This window comes from Zophobas morio, unplaced genomic scaffold (genome assembly GCF_036711695.1).
Source record: "Zophobas morio isolate AGI-343-1 ecotype UQ-CSIRO unplaced genomic scaffold, CSIRO_AGI_Zmor_V1 ptg000144l, whole genome shotgun sequence".
Lineage (NCBI taxonomy): Eukaryota > Metazoa > Arthropoda > Insecta > Coleoptera > Tenebrionidae > Zophobas > Zophobas morio.
Window position 1 is genome coordinate 514836 of NW_026972248.1, and position 18223 is coordinate 533058.

Genomic DNA, 18223 nt, shown 5'->3' on the forward strand with positions numbered 1-18223 from the left:
AAAAAGTAAAAAACTTTTATGAAATATTATAAAAATGATATAAAAAAATTAATAAATACTAGTAAGTATAATTTATTTGAGATATGTAAAAAAAAAATATTAACTAAAAAAAAAATTTTCAAAGCTAAAATAAATAATACTAAACCAAAAAAAGAGATTTTTCTAAGTGATATTTAGCTCTTTCGTGATTTTTAGTAAAACGGAAGTATATCTTGCCCAATTTAAATCTCAAAATCCCTTCATGTTGCCTAAATTTATTAATAATTAGGATGACATGCAATTTACTTTCAGAATTGTGTTAAAAAATTAATAATATGAATAAACTTCTTCTTCAACGTAATGAAATATAAAAAAGTTGTAAATATAAAATTTTTTTCATATAACAATAATAACAACTCTGCAAGACTCACCGAGATAAGCGAAAACCTTCCAACTCGTTAGCTTTTAAACAAGCTTCCAAACATTGAATAGCCTTACGATAATTGTAGTTTCGTATGAAATAATTTGCTAAATGTTCAAGAGGTTCTACACTAAAACTCATTTAAGTTGGTTTAGTAAAAAGAAAGAAATCTATAAATTCTATAAGTAAAACCGCAAGGAAATAGACAGGTTCTGTTTTTCCGTTTAACCCTTAATCCACCTGCTAAAAGATATTTGTACGTAAAAAAAGTTTTGTTTCTCTTTCTTTTCACTTTAAAATATATGACTTAAAAGAGAGATCGGAAGTAGCTAATGTCCTAAACTAGATTAATAAATATTTTATTCAACTATCCGAAGAGGAAATTCTGGTTAAACCTTTTCACATAACTTTATCATTCTCTTTAACATCTCTTATTTATGCGGGTATATCAGAGAATTTAAAAAAACTAAAACGACTGAATCGCTACTCAAATTATCAATTACAGGAGTGCCACTTATGAATTGATGGCTCTCAAAGACTAAAATTTACTTAAATATGTGGCGCGGTAATCTTTAAATTAAACAAATAAATATTATGCGTAATGGTTAATATAATAGCAACAGTAATCGGAAATGAAAATAGAGCTTTTTTATATTATTCTCAATTGTGCTAATTATCTTTTCGAAAAAAACCTTAAAAAATTTATTTCTTCTTATAAATTTATAAAAGATGATACTAACTATTATTAAAATCATTTTTTTAATAAAGCACAAGAAAAAATATACGCAAAAAACCTAACTATATTGTATTAATAGTTTAAAAAAACCTAAAGAAAATTAAAAATTCCAAAAGTATTTACAATTGTAGTCAAAAGTAATTTGTTTGTTAACAAAGAAAGTAATTTACTTAATGTTTTTCAATAAATTCTAACTTAAGCATAACAAGAGTTAAAAACTTTTTCATCAGCTAAAAAAGTTCCCTTTTATCATAGAAAAAAAGACAGTAACTATTTTTTTAATTTATTGTTTTTAATATTTTTATTTACACTTTTAATAAGGAAACCTATACATATACTAACCAACCGTCCAAAAAAAAAGTTATTCGGAGAACAATCATTTAAGAAAACCATAATTACAAACTTAGAAATAGAATTTACTAAAATATTTTTAATAATAACCGGCATGAACAGCTTTAACAAAAAATTATTTTTAACTTTCAATCAACCAACTATTGTATGGTTCAGTTTAATTCAACTTTTTATAAATTTAAACAGATGAATATGATTTTGGTGGTCTGTTATTGAATTGTGTGTATGTATAAGTCCCTAGTTAACCGTAGTTTCACTAGTTTTATTTTAAACGTTTTCCTTTTTAAATGGCACTTGCGGACCACTTTTTGCGATGACTACAAGACAATCTACTCATCAGCATAACCAACACAGCTTAAACACTCTAGTTAATTAGTGTCTTATAAGCCTAAAGAAAAGGAAACAAAAAAAAGGTGCAAAAAAAATATTGTTGTACCTTTATTATTACGGTAAGCTTATAAAAATAATAACAAATGTTTATCCAATCACCAGTCTGCTTTATTTTAATTAGTTAAATTATAAACACGTAATTGGTTTGTAATAGATTTATTTTTGTTATACTATTTCTTATTGGCGTCCAATAAACGAAGGGACAGTCATGATAGTTCAAGCTCCCTCGGATGGGCATTCGTTTCCGTTTAGATCAGAACAGTATATTAAGCCCTCTTTTATGTAGGGACTGGCTGTAATATGTCAGGTATTGAAATAAAAAAAAAAAATGTAGCGTTGCTGATCAAGGTGGCGAGGAGTGCCGTGCTGACTTCTTTTTTCTAATAACCTGGAACTTCTTTGTGACTTTTAAAATAAATACTTGCATTCTTCACAAAAATTGTCCTGGGTATTATGGAGATTCAAAACAATGACGCCCGTGTTTTAATCACTACTGTGCTTGTGAACGGCATCACCCTGCACTTTGTTTTTCTTGTTAGGCCTCGACCGTAGCATTACTGAAAAAATAACAAAGCACGCTCAGCTTTAATTTTAGCTTGAGAAATTATTGTGACGATACCTTTTACAACGTTTAGGTTATAACACGACGACTTATATGCTGCTTAAATGTGTATTACTATACACAAAGCTAAGACACATTGCATAGGAGAAATATATATTTTCTTTACCTTGAACAAGTAATCCATACTTTTTACTTTTGAAAATATCGAGCATCTGTTAAGGTTATTAATAATAAATAAAGAACTATTAATTGGTCACGATCTTTCACGATCTCCAATAATAGTAGAAAAATTTAGTTTTTTCTACGACTGAAATTTTTAAGTTCAAAATAAACAACATTATAGCTGATACTTTTATTTTAATACTTATTGTTTTAGAGGGTTTATTATACTAATAAAAAAATACACCCAGGGTATTTATTAATATCGGAGCCAGACGGGTTTCCTTCAATAACTTGAAACCCTTTATAGGCCCTTCACGTTTAAAATATTTAACTTATAAGTTTGAAAACCTTTTTTTACTATTAATTATTATTTTTGACAAATTTATCATCTTATTCAATATTTTTTAATTTTTAAATTACACATTTTTAATATTGCAGTTAGTAATTAATAATTTCCTAGTTTTATCTTCATAGATTTTTACATAGTTATGTTTTGATTTGCTGGTTGGTAATATTTTAACTATTATTGTAATCTTATTATAACTTTCATATAATTTTAAATTAAAAAGTTTAATTCATACATTTATTTTGCTCGTTAGCAATTTCAATAGATTTCTTTTGTTCTTATCAAAAATGACCTTTTATGATTTGTAAACAGTAAATACCTTATTTATGATAAGAAATTAAATATTTTTTCGTTTTTTACAAATTAACTTAATTTATTTTTTATTATAGTTGTTTAAAAAAAGGGAGTATGTTAGAATATGAAAATTTAAATCTTTCTCAAATAAAAGAGTTGTGCGGAGAAAGACATTTAAGTAAAGAAGGAACAAAAGCAGATCTTCTTGAGCGTATAAAAGAATATGAAGAAAGACAGGTAGTGCAGCGAAACCTTGCTAGAATTATTTGTCCAAAGGGATAATAATTAAAAAAATTAGGCTAAAATTAAACCTGGCCTTTTCCAGATTGAAGAATTGTGTCAGATGAAGATTAAAGAAATTCAAGGTTAGTAAGTTTAATGGTTTTAATGAAAAAAAAAAAAAACCAAACTATATAAAATGAATATAACTTTTATTTGATAATAATAAAAAGGTTTTAACCTAAAAAAAATTTTTAATAAAAAAGAAGTTATCACAGAAAGCTTGCTTTAAGTCTTTAACTTTATTTTCTCACTAACTTGGTATTAAAAGCTAAAAACAAAAAATTCTAAATAACCTTTTTTTTTTAAATTTTTATATTAAAACTTAAAATTTTTTTAAAAATATTATTAGACTTTTTTTAATATTTCTTATTCGTATTAGAAATTATTAAAAAAGGTTCAAAATTTTCAGAATCTGGACGACGCAAAGCCCCAAAGACTACTAAAAAAGAACAATTTATGGTTCAGCTTGCCGGAAAGAATATATATATTATTATTATTTTGTTATACGAGCTAATATATATATAAAATGTAGGCTTTTGCTCTGAAAAACCAACTATAGAAGAAGTAGATGAAAAAGTAAAGGATTTCAAAGAATCCAGTTTAAATAAAGGAAATCATTTTTTTTAATTTTTTTTGCTTTTATATTTGAAATAAAGTATTTTTATTTACTTTTCCTATAATAATTATAATAAAATTTTTATAAAAAAAATTTAAAAAATTTTATTATTCAAGAAAAAAAATTTATTAATTACTTTAATTATTATTAAGAACTTTATAAACTTTATTTATAAAATTTATTATGTACTTTTTAGGTTTTATTATTTAAATCATTTTTATACTATTTTTTTTAAAACTATTTATTATATCTGTTAAAATTAGTAATAACGTGAAAGTATAAATACTTTTAATTGTTATTATTACTTTTCGAAATTGATTATTATTAATTTTTTTCCGAGCATGTAATCAATTAAAGTTATCTTCATCATTTTATTTCTTTTATCTAATAAATTAATCTTAATCTATTTTTCTTTTAAGATTCATAAAATAAATTTATTTTTTAATTCATTTTATTTATAATTAAAACTAAATTTTAAATTTTTTAGATAACCTAGTTTATTATTATAAATTTTAAACTTTTACTAATATCATTATTCTACTTTTATTTTTATTCAAAGTTTTCTTTTGAAAATATATTTCTATTACTATATAATAATTTATTTTAATTTTTTAGATTTAGACATTTACTTTTTAAGTAATTAATTCATATTATTTTCACTAATAAAATTTAATTGTTTGTTATGCGGATTTACTAAAAATATTTATAAATAATAAAAACTAAGTAAAAGTTACTTTAGTAAAAAGAAAATTAATTTTACCACAAAAAATTATTTATTTCAAAAAATAGTTAACAGATGCACTATTAAGAATTATTATAAATGAATAGAAAAAAACTTTTTTAAAAGAAGTTTTAATATTTAGTTATTATTATATTTTATAAGTTAATTTTTTAATTACAAAAATAAAAAACATTTTTAGCTTTTTTTTAATTTAGAATTTATAGAAGTTAACTAAATATTTTTTATAAAACAAAAAACCTTTAATCTTTTAAAAAAAAAATTATTTTAGATTTAAGTTATAAATAGTTTAGATTAAATCTTAAAGTAAAATTTTAGATTATTTTTTTATAAAATCATCTAAAATATAATAATTATATAATTTTAAAATAATATAAAATTATATAAAATTTTCCCCCTATAATTTAGAATTGGCTGAATATTTAGAAGAAGAAGCGCTTAGAGAAGAAGATATCTTTAAACGGGTTTTTTGATATATTATTTTTAGCGAATCTTTTTGTTTCATAATTTTTTTAAAGAATCGCTTTGTGGATTACATTTTAGAATTAATTTTATCTTAACTGTTTGAATAATTTTGATTTATAATGAAATGATCGTCAAACTATTTTAATTTTTTTTTTTTTTTCACTAATTTTTTCTGAACTTTTTTAATTTTTTGTAATATTTACTAAATTTTTTTAATGCGGTAAATTTTATGAACTTTTTTTCTTTTTTATATATAATTTTTAAAAAAAAAAAAAAGATAGAATTATTATTTCTTACTAATTTGGTAATAATTCATTTTTTTTTGTGTATTTACTATAAAAATTTATGAAAAAAAAAAATTATAATTTATTTTTACTATAAATTTTTGATATAATGATAAAAAAAATAATATACATATTTTTTCTGAGCACTAAATTTTTAGTACTTTTTACTTTTAATAAAATTATAATATATATAAATTTGGTTATTAATTTTACTTATAATATTTACTTGTTACTTACCAAATATTCATTATATTAGTAATTTTTTATTATTATTTTTATTATTAGTAAATTTTTTTAAAATATATTTTTATACTGATTAAAAAATAATAAGTTTTTATATTAACAAAAGTTTAAACATACAAATTTATGAATAGTTTTAAACTATAAATTTGTTATTTTTTTTTAATATTAAATTTTTTTATTACTTATAAATCTTTTTAATATTTTACTTTTACTTTTATTTTTATTATTTTTAAAAATTTATTATATTGATAAAATATTTTCTTTTAATAATTTTTTTAATTTATTAAATTTTTTCATATATAATTTGTATATAGTATTATCATTTTACTTTTTAATTTATCATTTTGTTAATTAACAAAATTTTCAATTCCAGTTAATTTATAATAATATAAACATTTTATTTTTACATTTATTGATTCTCCTACTTTTTACTTTGAAATTTATTTTATTAATAATAATATTTATTATTAAACATTTTGTTTTATAAAGTTTTTAATAAAAAATTGAAATTTTTTATTATTTATAGTAGATTATAAAATATTACTTCGACATTTATTTATTATTACTTTTAAATTTGAAATAATTTTATTATATATAAAAATTTTTCAATTTTTATTTATTTGTAATTATTATAGAAATATTATAGACAGGAATAACAACCAAAATAACAAGAAATCTTCTATTAATATTATAAACAATCCCGTTAAAATTCTACTAACAAAGGCGGTGCCGCTTGTATATATATATTAGTAAATAGCACTTCTACCTTAAACTTTTCCGGTTTCTAGTTTCGTGCGGGGCCCATGCAGCTAATGAGAGAGCGGGGGTAATATTTTTTCGAGTGTGTCTCGTTAAGCTACGATTATAAAATATTGCAGAGCGCTAATACAGTTCAACAGTGTGTCCATATATCTAGAATTAGTGATTTTGTTAGAAAGCAAATATGTATTAAACGGCTCTTAAAAATATTAAAAAATAAAATAAATAACCACAAAAAATAGTGATTGTACAGTAAAATTTTAGAAAGAAAATTCAATAATAAAAAACACCAAATTATTCGAGAACAAAAATTATTTATATATTTTTTCACACCGACCAGTAATGATTTTATTTTATAATAATTTATATATTTTTTTTTCTTTTTTTTTTTTCTACTTTAAGTTTTTATAAATTTTTTATAAAATTTTATTATATATTTAGCTCTTAATTTTTTTTTTATTTTTTTTTAAAGTATATAATATTTAATATGACATCAATAAATTTCTTATTATAATTATTAATAATATTTTACTTTTAAAAATTTATTTATAACTTTTTATTATTTCTTTTACTTTTCATTTTCTTTGATTTTTTTAAAGTATATAATTTTATATAACAAATTTAATTATTTTCTTATATTTAATAATTAAAAGAAAATATTTTTATTTTTATTACTTTTTATTAGTTAAAAATTTATTGTTCTATTTAAATTAAGCATATTCTATTGTATCGTTTACTTTTATTTTTTTATTAATATTAAAATATTACAAAATATTTTATATAACAATCTCAACTATTTTCTTGTTAATATAACCAATAATAACATTTTTACTTTAATATTCATTTTTCTAATTATTCTCAAAATATTGTAATTATATAGAAATTGTTTATAATAAAATTTTAATTCTTTTTTATTTTTACTTTTATTTACTTATTTTATTTACTTTTTACCTTAAATATTATTATTATAACAATATATAATATATAATTTTCTCTTAATATTGTTTTTAAATGATTTCATTCATAAATAATTATTTTTTCTTTGACGTTTATTATATTTAATAATTGTTTGTAAATATTTCTTAAAAATTAATTTTATTATTTTAACTTTTATTTCTTTACTTTTTACTTTTAAATTATTATTATTAAAAAATATAATTAAATTTTTATTCAAAATATATATTTTTTATTTTTTATTTTTTATTAATTATTCATAACGTTTTATTTTACTTTTATTACTCTTCTTTTTATTAAATTTCATTACTCTTTATTTCAGGCGGCGCTGAAAAATAGTTCCATATTATTTTATTTCTACCCAAAAAAATTTTCAAGCGGCCAAGAAGCACATGGCCTGGTGGGCATCTCTACTGGTATTCGCCAGGTTATCGATGATTTTTTTAACGGTTTGTTAAATTTTTTGATAGTCTTTTATAATAATAATAATATAGTGGAAATAAAATTTGTTTTACTATAAAATAATGGTTATAATAATATTTTTATGTAATTATTTATCTATTTTAAGATTAATACAATTAAATATCTTTTATATTACTATATACATTATATAATAATATTTATGAGATAAAGAGATATACAATAAGTTTATTTTAGAACGTTAAAAACTTTTACAATAGTTTTTTTATGAATAAATAAAATAAAAATATTTATCTTATATTTAAAGATAATAAGAAAAGTTTATTTTAGTATAAAATAATAACTATACAAAAGATTTTATTTACATTTTTATTTTTATATAAAATTATATCAACCATAATATAACTTATATTTATTTTCTTTAATAATATTAAAAATATATAATATTTATATATATATAAGTTTATATGGAAATATTAAAACTTTAATAATAATAATTTAAAGAAAAGAATAATTAATAATAGTAATTTAGCATAAATTTTTACTTTTTCTAATGAAAAATATTATTACTAAAATATAATAGTCAATAAGCTTAAATTTTTTAGTATTTACTTATAAGTATAATTAAGCTAATAATTTATTATATTATTAAGTAATAAAAATTTATTTTAAAAAATTAAATATTTGTTATTGTTGTTTTTTGTTATTAAAGCATAATTATCTTCAAAGTTTTGTTTAATATTATTAATAGTAATAAGATTTTTACTTTTTTTTAAAAATAATATTATTTCTAATAATATTTTTAATAATTTATTATATTTATATATATATAATAAATAGCAAAAGTAATAATGACTAAAAATAAAATAATAAAATTTACAGTTATTAACAATAAAAAAAATATTATAAAGTAGCAGAATTTTTATGAATATTTATTATAAATGATGAACTTTTTATTATATTTTTTTATAATATATAAAAATAATGAAATAATTTAATATATTAAAGTTATAATATAAATAATAAACACAATAATACAGTATTCGTTATTAGGAAAGCAAACTTTTTATATCAAAATAAATTAATAAAAATTATTGCTAAGCACCTAACCACGTGCGCAATAAATATATTAGTACCGCATGAGTGAAATTTATAAACATTTTTATTGGGTGGGCGATACATTGCTTTATAAAATTATTGGCTAGTTGAGCTAAGTGGTTTCCTATTTTATCGTGTCCTTTTTTAATATATGCATTATGATTGGTTAATTAACCTTTCTCCTTATAAAGAATTTGCACTTTTTTAAATTATTTTAAATATGTGCAGGAGCTGAAAGGCACTCAGTTGATGATGAAAAAAGTCGTCCTAATAAGAAACAGAAGACAGAGTGATGAAAAAAATATTTCATTACTGAAAAAAAATAAAATATTGTATTATTGTTTAGTACTTACTTCTTCATTTCATTTCGATAAGCGTTTATACTCCGCTCAGTAAACCTCTTGTATTATTTATTTCTATGCATATTTAATCATAAAGTATAAATATCTATTATTACTTAACTATTATAAACGCTATACACGCAGTATATACTAAAATAAGTTACTATTTTTATCAGTTTATTAGTAAGAAAGTAACTAAAGTAAAACCGTTTAAGACTTTTAGTAATATTGTAGTTTTTCCTATTTTATTCAGTACTTATAAATACTAATAGTATTTTTAAAATGTATTAAAAGTTTAGACTACATAGAAGATGTTAGTGAAAATGAAGTTTCAGATTAGCCAAAGCGCTCTTCACACAATACAAAGTATAGTAAAGGAAAGTATTATTAATAATATTTTAATAAAGGAAATAACATAAAAATAGACTGAAGGCTAGACTCTTCGACCGGGCGCTCGGTAACAACGCAAAAAAATAATTATTTACAACACAAAATAAATACTTTACCATTTTTTACAAAGAAACTGATAAGAACTTAAAACATATAACTAAAAGTAATTATATTTTTATGCTAAGATCTTTCATCTTATACCCCTGTGTCTTTCCTATTCGGTCTCTAATAGGTCATATAAGTAATTTCATTCGTTAATTTTTTTAATGTAAAACCAAAAATAGTAGTCCAACCACGTGATAGAATTGAGAAATATAAGTTACCTATACTATTTCTCTGTACAGTGCCTTTTTTTTTTTAAAAAAGATCTTTTTAATACTTTGGAGCCTAGTAGAGGGTTGTATTGAATTTTTTATAAAAAAAGAGCTTTTAGTTTTATAACTTTTACTTAAAAGGTGGTGTAAAATAATTTATTACAAATCGCCAGTGGTGTCTAAGAACTCAAGATTGGTTCGTACTGATGTTTTTTTCTAAAAATAAAAGTAGTATACACTTTTTTATCATGGAAAAGCTGATATTGCCAAGCATAAGTTTTTTCCTAGTCGGATACCCGTTTTACGGAGGTAAAAAGCTTTACGCAAGCTTATTCTATGCGTACATGTTTTTTATGTATTAATAATAGTAGAGGATTTGTTATGAGTGTTGTCCAGCTGTTGCCCTTGTAAAACCGTTATAAAATCATGTTGAATGTATTATTATTATTAAAAGGAAAGTTTATAGTTATTTCAACTGGTTAAAAGAGATTATATACTTTGTGATTTATATACAAAACATGCTCTTTTCTTTATACTATAAACGTACAACTCTTGGCCACTTGCCGTTATATATTCCCTTATTTTTTCAAGTAATACATTATATATATTCTTTATTTTTTATAATCTAAATATTATTCTTAAACTTGTGTATGTAAAGTCGTCTTTTACAGAAAAGTTGTAAGCTCTTTCTTTTGTCCTTTGTTCCTGCATTTGCGTTTTTAAAAGTTTTTTTTTGATATATTATTTCTATCACAGTTTTTATAATTTATGACAATTTAAAGTTTTAAATAAAGAAACCTTATAATTCCTATATATTTTAACGCTCGCTATGCATTAAATCCTAACAAAAGCTCTAGAGCTGCTTCTAATATTATAATAAATGGAATTCTGTTATATAAGAATAAAGAAACAGATTTTCCTTCCACTGAAGTAGATTAATAGCAAAGGCTATATTTATATTGGTCAAGAAATGAATAAATATTTGTACTAAATAATTTAAAATCGTAATGGAACTTTTTGATAAATAATATTTGTTTCATATAGCATATAAGAGAAGTGAAACAAAGTTGTCGATACATATAGTTGTTCACTTTTACTTTGTTAAATACGAAATGAATTGTTTTACTTATGAGATATTAGCCAATTTCTTTAGCCTATTACAAATTACACGAGAAGTCACAAGAAAGTGTTCGCAGTGTGCGCCAGTGGACATAAAGGTAATTGCTTCCCTTCTTGCTTGTATATTTTAGCAAACGTGCTAAACATTTTTTATAATTAATTTTTTAATAAAACAATTCAAACAAAGAAAAATTCATATACTAACCGCATCTATATATATTAAAAAGGAATTAAAAACAGTAACTTAACCCTCATATATTTCATTGCTTAAATAAACTTAAAAATAACGAATGAAAGAGCAGAAACACTATAGTAACAAATAAAATATTTAAAAAAAAAAGGAAGAGCTGCACATGTTAATATATGCTAATAAGCAGTTTTCCTGGTGTTGCTTGGGCCGTTTAATTTATTATGAAACCTTTTTTGTACTAACAAAATCGTAGAGGGTCTATCTATCAAGAATTTATAAGAAATTCCTGTTTTTATTATATTTACGCCCTTATTCTTGTATTAATTTTTTTTTTGTAAGCCTTAAATTTTTTTTTTTTCGTTATGAAACTAAATGATCCTGGAACCCTTTTACTCATAAACTCTTTGGTTAAGGAATTAGTTTACGAAAATTATAAAACTAACAAGAAGTTTTTGAAAACAGATAAAGCTTCTTTAAAGTTTCTATTTTGTGGGGAATATAAAAATACTGTTCCCTCTGTTTTAAAAATATCAAGCTTGAAATTGTCTAATTTACTTAAAAATAATGATACATCTTCTGAGGAAGAAACTGCAAGTCTTGGTTAGCTTTATTTTTTTTACGCTATTTATACTTTCTTTTATTTTTTTTAGATATTACCCAAGTGTCTCCTGCTGCTGAGATAAAAGAAGATTTGGAAAATTATGAAAAGCTTGATTTTGAACATACTTTTCTCTCCACTGTTTTATCTTGGAATTTAATAAACTTTCATAGCATTAGTTGGAAGGAAGATCTTGTAAAGTATTTAATTTATTAATTACAACTTTTTTATTTAAATTAAATTTGGTTACTTTTAGGTTACCTTCAATTTTTGCTACTTACAAAGTATGGATTGAGACTTTTATGCCTTATGTTTATGAAGAATTCAAAAAAGAAGTTGAACTTTCTCTTATAGAAAGTTCTTCTATCTCTTTAGCTATTTCTTCTTATAATGTCTTTACAAAAAAAAACTTGGAGGCTAAAGTTCGTTTTTCTTTTACTGATAAAGGTAAGTGCGTCGTTGTCTATAATTTTTTTTCACTTCTTATCATAGTTTCTTATATTACACGACAGATTTAAATCTTTTATTAAAATCTTCACTGGAACCTTCACGCGGTCAACTAGTGCTCGTAGGAGAAACCAATTTCTTTAGTTATAAGTCATTGTAATATATACCTTATATACCAGTAATTGTGATTTTTATTATTAGCACCGGGAGACTTGAAATTATTTCAAGTACAAAGAAATCACGTTTTTGGATATATTACAAGCTTAGATGTTTTACAAAAAACCATTGTAGTGGCTGTTAGTAAGGATAATTGGAATTTAAATCTTTTGGGTAGAAGTTCTTTAGAACTAGTTGTATTAAACGCTTCCATTACAATGCCTGTACGTGTATTCCATGCGATGGGGAAAAAGAAGCTTCCATCTTTTATAAATGAACTTTTAACGGGCCAACAGCGTTCCCCATCGCCGTCTGCAGTTCCAGTTGAGACACACAAAGCCATACACTATCCTTATTTAGAAACCTTAAACAACTCGCAGAGGCTAGATTATATTTTATTATGAAAACGTTGTTTCCTAGTATGTTGAATATCAGTTTTCAGGCAAGCTGTGGTAAATGTTCTTCAGTCAGTGGTTGCCCCTTCACCGGATTATTCGGGCCTTCAACTTATTAAAGGCCCTCCAGGAACTGGGAAGGTGGAATATTTTTCGCTTTTAATAAGCCTTTAGGACTTCACTCGAGGTCTTTTATTTTTTTAATTACCGCTCTGCTTTAGACCTCCACAATTGCAGCTTTGTTAAAATGTCTGCTGGTTACTGGAAATAAGCGTATTATGGTGACGGCTCCCACTAATTGTGCCGTTAGCGAACTTTTAAGGAAGCTAATTTTTGCTATCGACCAGCACCCTAAAGTTTCATGTAAGCCGACAGACTTACTTCTTGTCGGTTTTGAAAAAAAATATATAAAAGAGCACGGTATCTATAGAGATCTTTTGTTATTATTATCTGTTTGGTTTGCTATTATATTTCACTCCCTTAGGAGTGCATTCTTTTTTACTGGAAAGTCGGTTAGAAGTTGTTGAATTTAATTTGAATCATTTGTCCCAGTTGAGTAAACCGCTTGAGCATCTTTTAGATGAAAAAGTGATAAATTCTTATTATAATTTCTTTAAAAAGAAATCAGTTATTGAAGGTGCATTCTTTTATTTTTTTATTAGCGTGCTAATTTGTTTTTTTAGAAGAAAATGCTAAAATTTTGGAACCTGAGTTTAAAGTTGAACTTGAGAAAATTTTTACCGAAAGTCCTTCAGACGATCTTAATTACTTCTGGGCTGAGTGCGTTTTAGAGCCATATTCAAAATTAATAAAAGGTTTTCTAATATTTATTTCTTACAGGTACTATACACTATTTGCTTATTCTTTAGAACTGGAATCGATTTGCTATCAACTGCCCAATTTTCGTCCAAAGAATAAAGGAAAAGAAAAGTCACAAGCAAGCTTTAATGAAGTTTTGGTACACTTACGGAAGAAGAGAGATATCCTTACGCAACACACTCTTACCCCGTCCGTGGCGAAAAGCTTACTTTCAGTTATACAGGAAATAAAAAGTTTAGAAATTAGAGGACAGTTAAAGTCATACTTATTTAATTCTGCTAAAATTGTTTTCTCGACTGTTGCCGTAGCAGGTATTTGGTATTTAAACCTTATTTAAGATTAAATACCATAACTAGTTACTGACTTTTAGGGAGAGATATTTATGAGTTTGGCCGTTTTTTTGATATCGCTGTCGTTGACGAGGCAACTCAACTTCCTGAGCCTCTATTATCTATAATATTATCTCAGCACCGCCTAAAATGTCTGGTTTTAGTCGGTAAACCACATTTTCATTTTGTTCCCATTAAGTACACTCTTACCTACATTTTTGTAAAAAAAAATTCCTGTTACTTACTATTACTTAGGAGACGAAAAGCAATTACCGCCTCATATTTTTTCAACACAACTTAAAGATCTCGGCTACAGTAGTTTATTTCAGAGACTTATCAATCTTGGCCATCCCCATTCTCTTCTCGACGTACAGTACCGCATGCATCCCTTACTAAGCCGCTGGCCTTGCAAGAAATTTTATGAAGGCAAGATCACAGGTATTTATTAGGGAATATTATTATTTTTATAATAGAAGTAGTAGTTAAGTAGGTTGCCCTGTTTGTTTAATTTATTTTAGTGTTTCCTTTTGGTTTTTTTTTAATTTAATAGATGGCCCAAACGTTATTTCTGAACTTTACTCGAGTGCGTCTTTACCTAATTATAGTAACATCATGGTTTTTAATATGGGATATACAAGCCCTGAAACGGCCGGCAAAGAACGAAGTTTTTATAATAAAGGAGAAATTAATTTGGTCAGAAAAATAGTAAAAACACTATGCCATGGTTTTTATGAACTTTTATTAGTTTTATAAGTTCTACAACTGTTTCATATTTAAAACCTTTTTATTTAAGCTAAAGCAAGCAATAAGAATAGTGTTATAAAAACGATCGGGATTATTTCTCCGTACCAGTTACAAGTAGACAAACTGAACGACTTGGTCAATTACAAGACGGAAGAAGTTGGTGGTGACGTTTTAGTGCGCGTTAATACAGTTGACGGTTTTCAGGGTCAAGAATGTGATGTTATTATATTAACAACGGTAATATACTAAACGGAGTTTATATCTAAATCTTTTACTTCAGTTTCTTTGATTTAATTCAAAGTTGCTCATTTTGAATTTTTTTTAAAAAATAAGTTTTTTTAATATAATATAATATTACAAACTTCAGGTTCGCTCTAATAGAAAAAAAAATATTGGATTTTTAGAAGATGCAAATAGACTCAACGTGGCTTTAACGAGGGGTAAGTACTTCTTGCTGGTCGTATGCAGTTTGAATACGCTTTCTAAGCATGGTAAGTTTTTAAAAATTAAAAACTAACAAAATTAAGATGACTGTATTTTTTTAAATTTTTTTATATGTAGCTTTATGGCAAAGTTTTTTTAGTTATGTCGCCAATTACGGGGAGCTTATACCTCCTTCTGGAGTACAGAAATTTATGAAGCTTAATAAATAATCTCTACTTTTTTGTATTTAAAGTCGTACTTATATTGGCCCTTTTGAATTTTTTTAGTATATGGTTTCGCTTAAATATCAGTTAGATTATTTTTTTTTTCAAAAAAAAATTCCTACTATTGGTATTATGCGTTTCCAAAGTCTGTACAAATCCTTTTAGCTCGGTATTATACTTTTTGGGGCGATTTTTAGTCTTCTATTTATTATTAAAAGCTTACGAAAAATTTAACAAAACTTGTCAAAAATCTTTGTTTAGTCAAGTACGTATTATCGATTTAAAAACATAAAATATATTATTACGTTAAATAATATTTAAAAGTATAAAATAAAGCGATACTTCGCGAAAGACGTAACGGGTTTTTTTTTTTTACGAAATAGAAATTATAACATAATATAGGCAGAGCCTTCGACCTCCTTATAAACCCTAACCTTTTATAATCCATAAAAATAAATAAAAGTATAAAAAAATAAATTTAAAAGGTCAAAATTCAAAATATGTTAAAAAAAATTATGATGCACTAAAATTAATAATAACAAGGTTGCCTTAACATATCTGGTTTGCGTAACATTTTGGAACAGACACTACTGGTGCATATTTGTGAGGGTTGCTAAGTATCTAATGACACTTTAGTTTACATGCATAAATTATCTCCAAAGTTTAATATATTTTTCTTTTAGCTAAAGGAAAAAAGTGGAAAGCAGTGCCTTTAGTATAGTCGTGTTTAAAAAGTTGGTGTGCCAGCTGAAACTAATTTGGCAAGGAATTATAGAAACAACAACTACAACAACCAAATAATTAAATTAATTTAAGATAAATAATTTAGTAAAGTTTAAGTAAAAAAAATAAATATATGTAAGCAAGAGTTAGGTAAGTCATTTAAATTAAGTGTCGTTATTTAAAAACTATTAAAACTTTTGTTTGCTAAACATTAGATCCAGTTTTTCTTGTTCATCTCTTCATTTAATCCTATTTATGTAAGAGATTAACATTTACTAAGTCTTGGAAAATTTTTATATTTTTTGCATCGGTTTTCGTTAGTAATAAAAATTACTTTTAGGCTAGCTTTATGAATGCTGGCCTATGTTTTTAAGCTGGAAAATTTGTATCTTGTAGAAAGAAGGAAAAGAACTAATGCTTTGAGATTAAATATAAAATTACGGTCAAAAGAGACTATATTTTATTAAGGGTGACAATGATTTTATAGGCCTCCTCATCCCTCTGTTAGAAAGACAAAACAGTAGCAATTTTTTTTTAACCCTTTATTAACAGTTGTTCGTCTGTTCGGCGGTCTTTATAATAGTTGAGAGCAGTGCACATAGGAATTCGGAATTTTATAAATAGTTTATTTCACTAAATTAATTTGAAGGTGAACTTGTAATCACACACCTTTTATTAGTGTCTTATTTTATATTTAAGGCCACTATGGCTATTCATAAAACCCTTACTAAATTTTTAATAAAAAAAAAAGCCAAAGATAAAAGAACTAAAAACAGTTCTTTGCTGTAAATACTAACAAATAGTAAAAATGTACTACCACAAATTAATGGTTAAAGATTCATCCTCTTCTTCCAAGTAATATAAGTGGATGAGTAAATATATTTTTACCCGAGTTAGGTTGTCTTTTTCTGCTTTAAAGTTCAAATCACTATTTTAAGAATGTCTAATAAAATTTAATAACTTTCAATGTGCTAAAAGGGAGCGACAAAGACGCCCACTTATGTATACTTTACTAAAATAGTATGCTAAAGTTTTAATTTTAACAGCTGAAGTTTATTGATAAATTCTATAATTCTGTAAAAGTATTAGTCCAGCGAACCGTTAAACAACAAGATGTCGAACGCAGTTACCAATCATTAGTATATCGTAAAACAGAATTTAATTATAATTAAACAATTCGTGCGCTTAGAATTTTTTAAATTAATCTAGCAAACGAAAAGTGCTAAAAACTAACATTTTAACTTAAATAGTATTAAAACCTATTAGGGAAGATGAAAAGAAGTTTATATATTTTTTATTAGCGATTAATTTGCAAGATAATTGCCAACTTTGCACTTTTATATTGTCAAGTCAAGTTATTTTTTAAGATCTTTTTTACTCCTCGGTTTTTCACTTGTTTTTTAAAAATCAAGTTGACTGATAATTAATTATTTTTTGATGACTAAGTAACTTAGAAAAATTCAATTTTTAACTATATAATCGAATTTAAACTAATACTTGTAGGTTGTCCAAACTTGAAAAAGGATTAGGTGTAAGTTTTTTTTCGTATTTTTTATCATTTAAATTTGTTTTAAAAGGGGTAAATTGTAATTTAAAAATGATCTCTAACTTAATTTTTTTATTTATATTAAAAATTTACTATCCTATCCCACTTTATTTTGTTAGAAGTTTATTTTTTAAGAGAATTATAGCTTAATACGATTTTTTTTCTAAAGATATTAAAAAATTTAAATTAGGTTAATAAGGTCTTCTATTTCTTACTTAATGATAAGTAAAGTTAATGATACCTTCTCTCCTTTGTAATTTTATATGTTTAAATATATAAAATTAAAAAAGTTAGGTTTGAAGGTAGTTGAATGTTCAGCTTCTGTAGGAAACTTGTGGGTATCAAAAGTTTATTTAGGGCGTAA

At 23.8% G+C, this 18223-nt stretch overlaps 1 protein-coding gene and 2 long non-coding RNA genes across 3 annotated transcripts; all 3 read left to right on the forward strand.

The window, feature by feature from the left end:
- The first annotated feature begins 2899 nt into the window (after positions 1-2899).
- On the forward strand, positions 2900-3987 carry LOC135145331 (uncharacterized). Its single transcript, XR_010283418.1, has 4 exons — positions 2900-2939; positions 3337-3478; positions 3540-3606; positions 3903-3987. It is a non-coding gene; the product is annotated as an uncharacterized LOC135145331 (long non-coding RNA).
- A 1297-nt stretch (positions 3988-5284) lies between these two features.
- LOC135145333 (uncharacterized) lies at positions 5285-9402 on the forward strand. Its single transcript, XR_010283420.1, has 3 exons — positions 5285-5342; positions 7906-8032; positions 9330-9402. It is a non-coding gene; the product is annotated as an uncharacterized LOC135145333 (long non-coding RNA).
- A 3014-nt stretch (positions 9403-12416) lies between these two features.
- On the forward strand, positions 12417-15596 carry LOC135145345 (uncharacterized). The gene is made up of 14 exons (XM_064077450.1): positions 12417-12500; positions 12566-12643; positions 12702-13038; positions 13099-13192; positions 13273-13471; positions 13536-13688; positions 13735-13866; positions 13921-14181; positions 14241-14366; positions 14455-14637; positions 14750-14923; positions 14993-15180; positions 15311-15434; positions 15505-15596. Exons 3-14 carry the CDS (start codon positions 12875-12877, stop codon positions 15594-15596), a joined length of 1890 nt encoding a protein of 629 aa, XP_063933520.1. The 5' UTR covers positions 12417-12500; positions 12566-12643; positions 12702-12874.
- The last annotated feature ends 2627 nt before the right edge of the window (positions 15597-18223 follow it).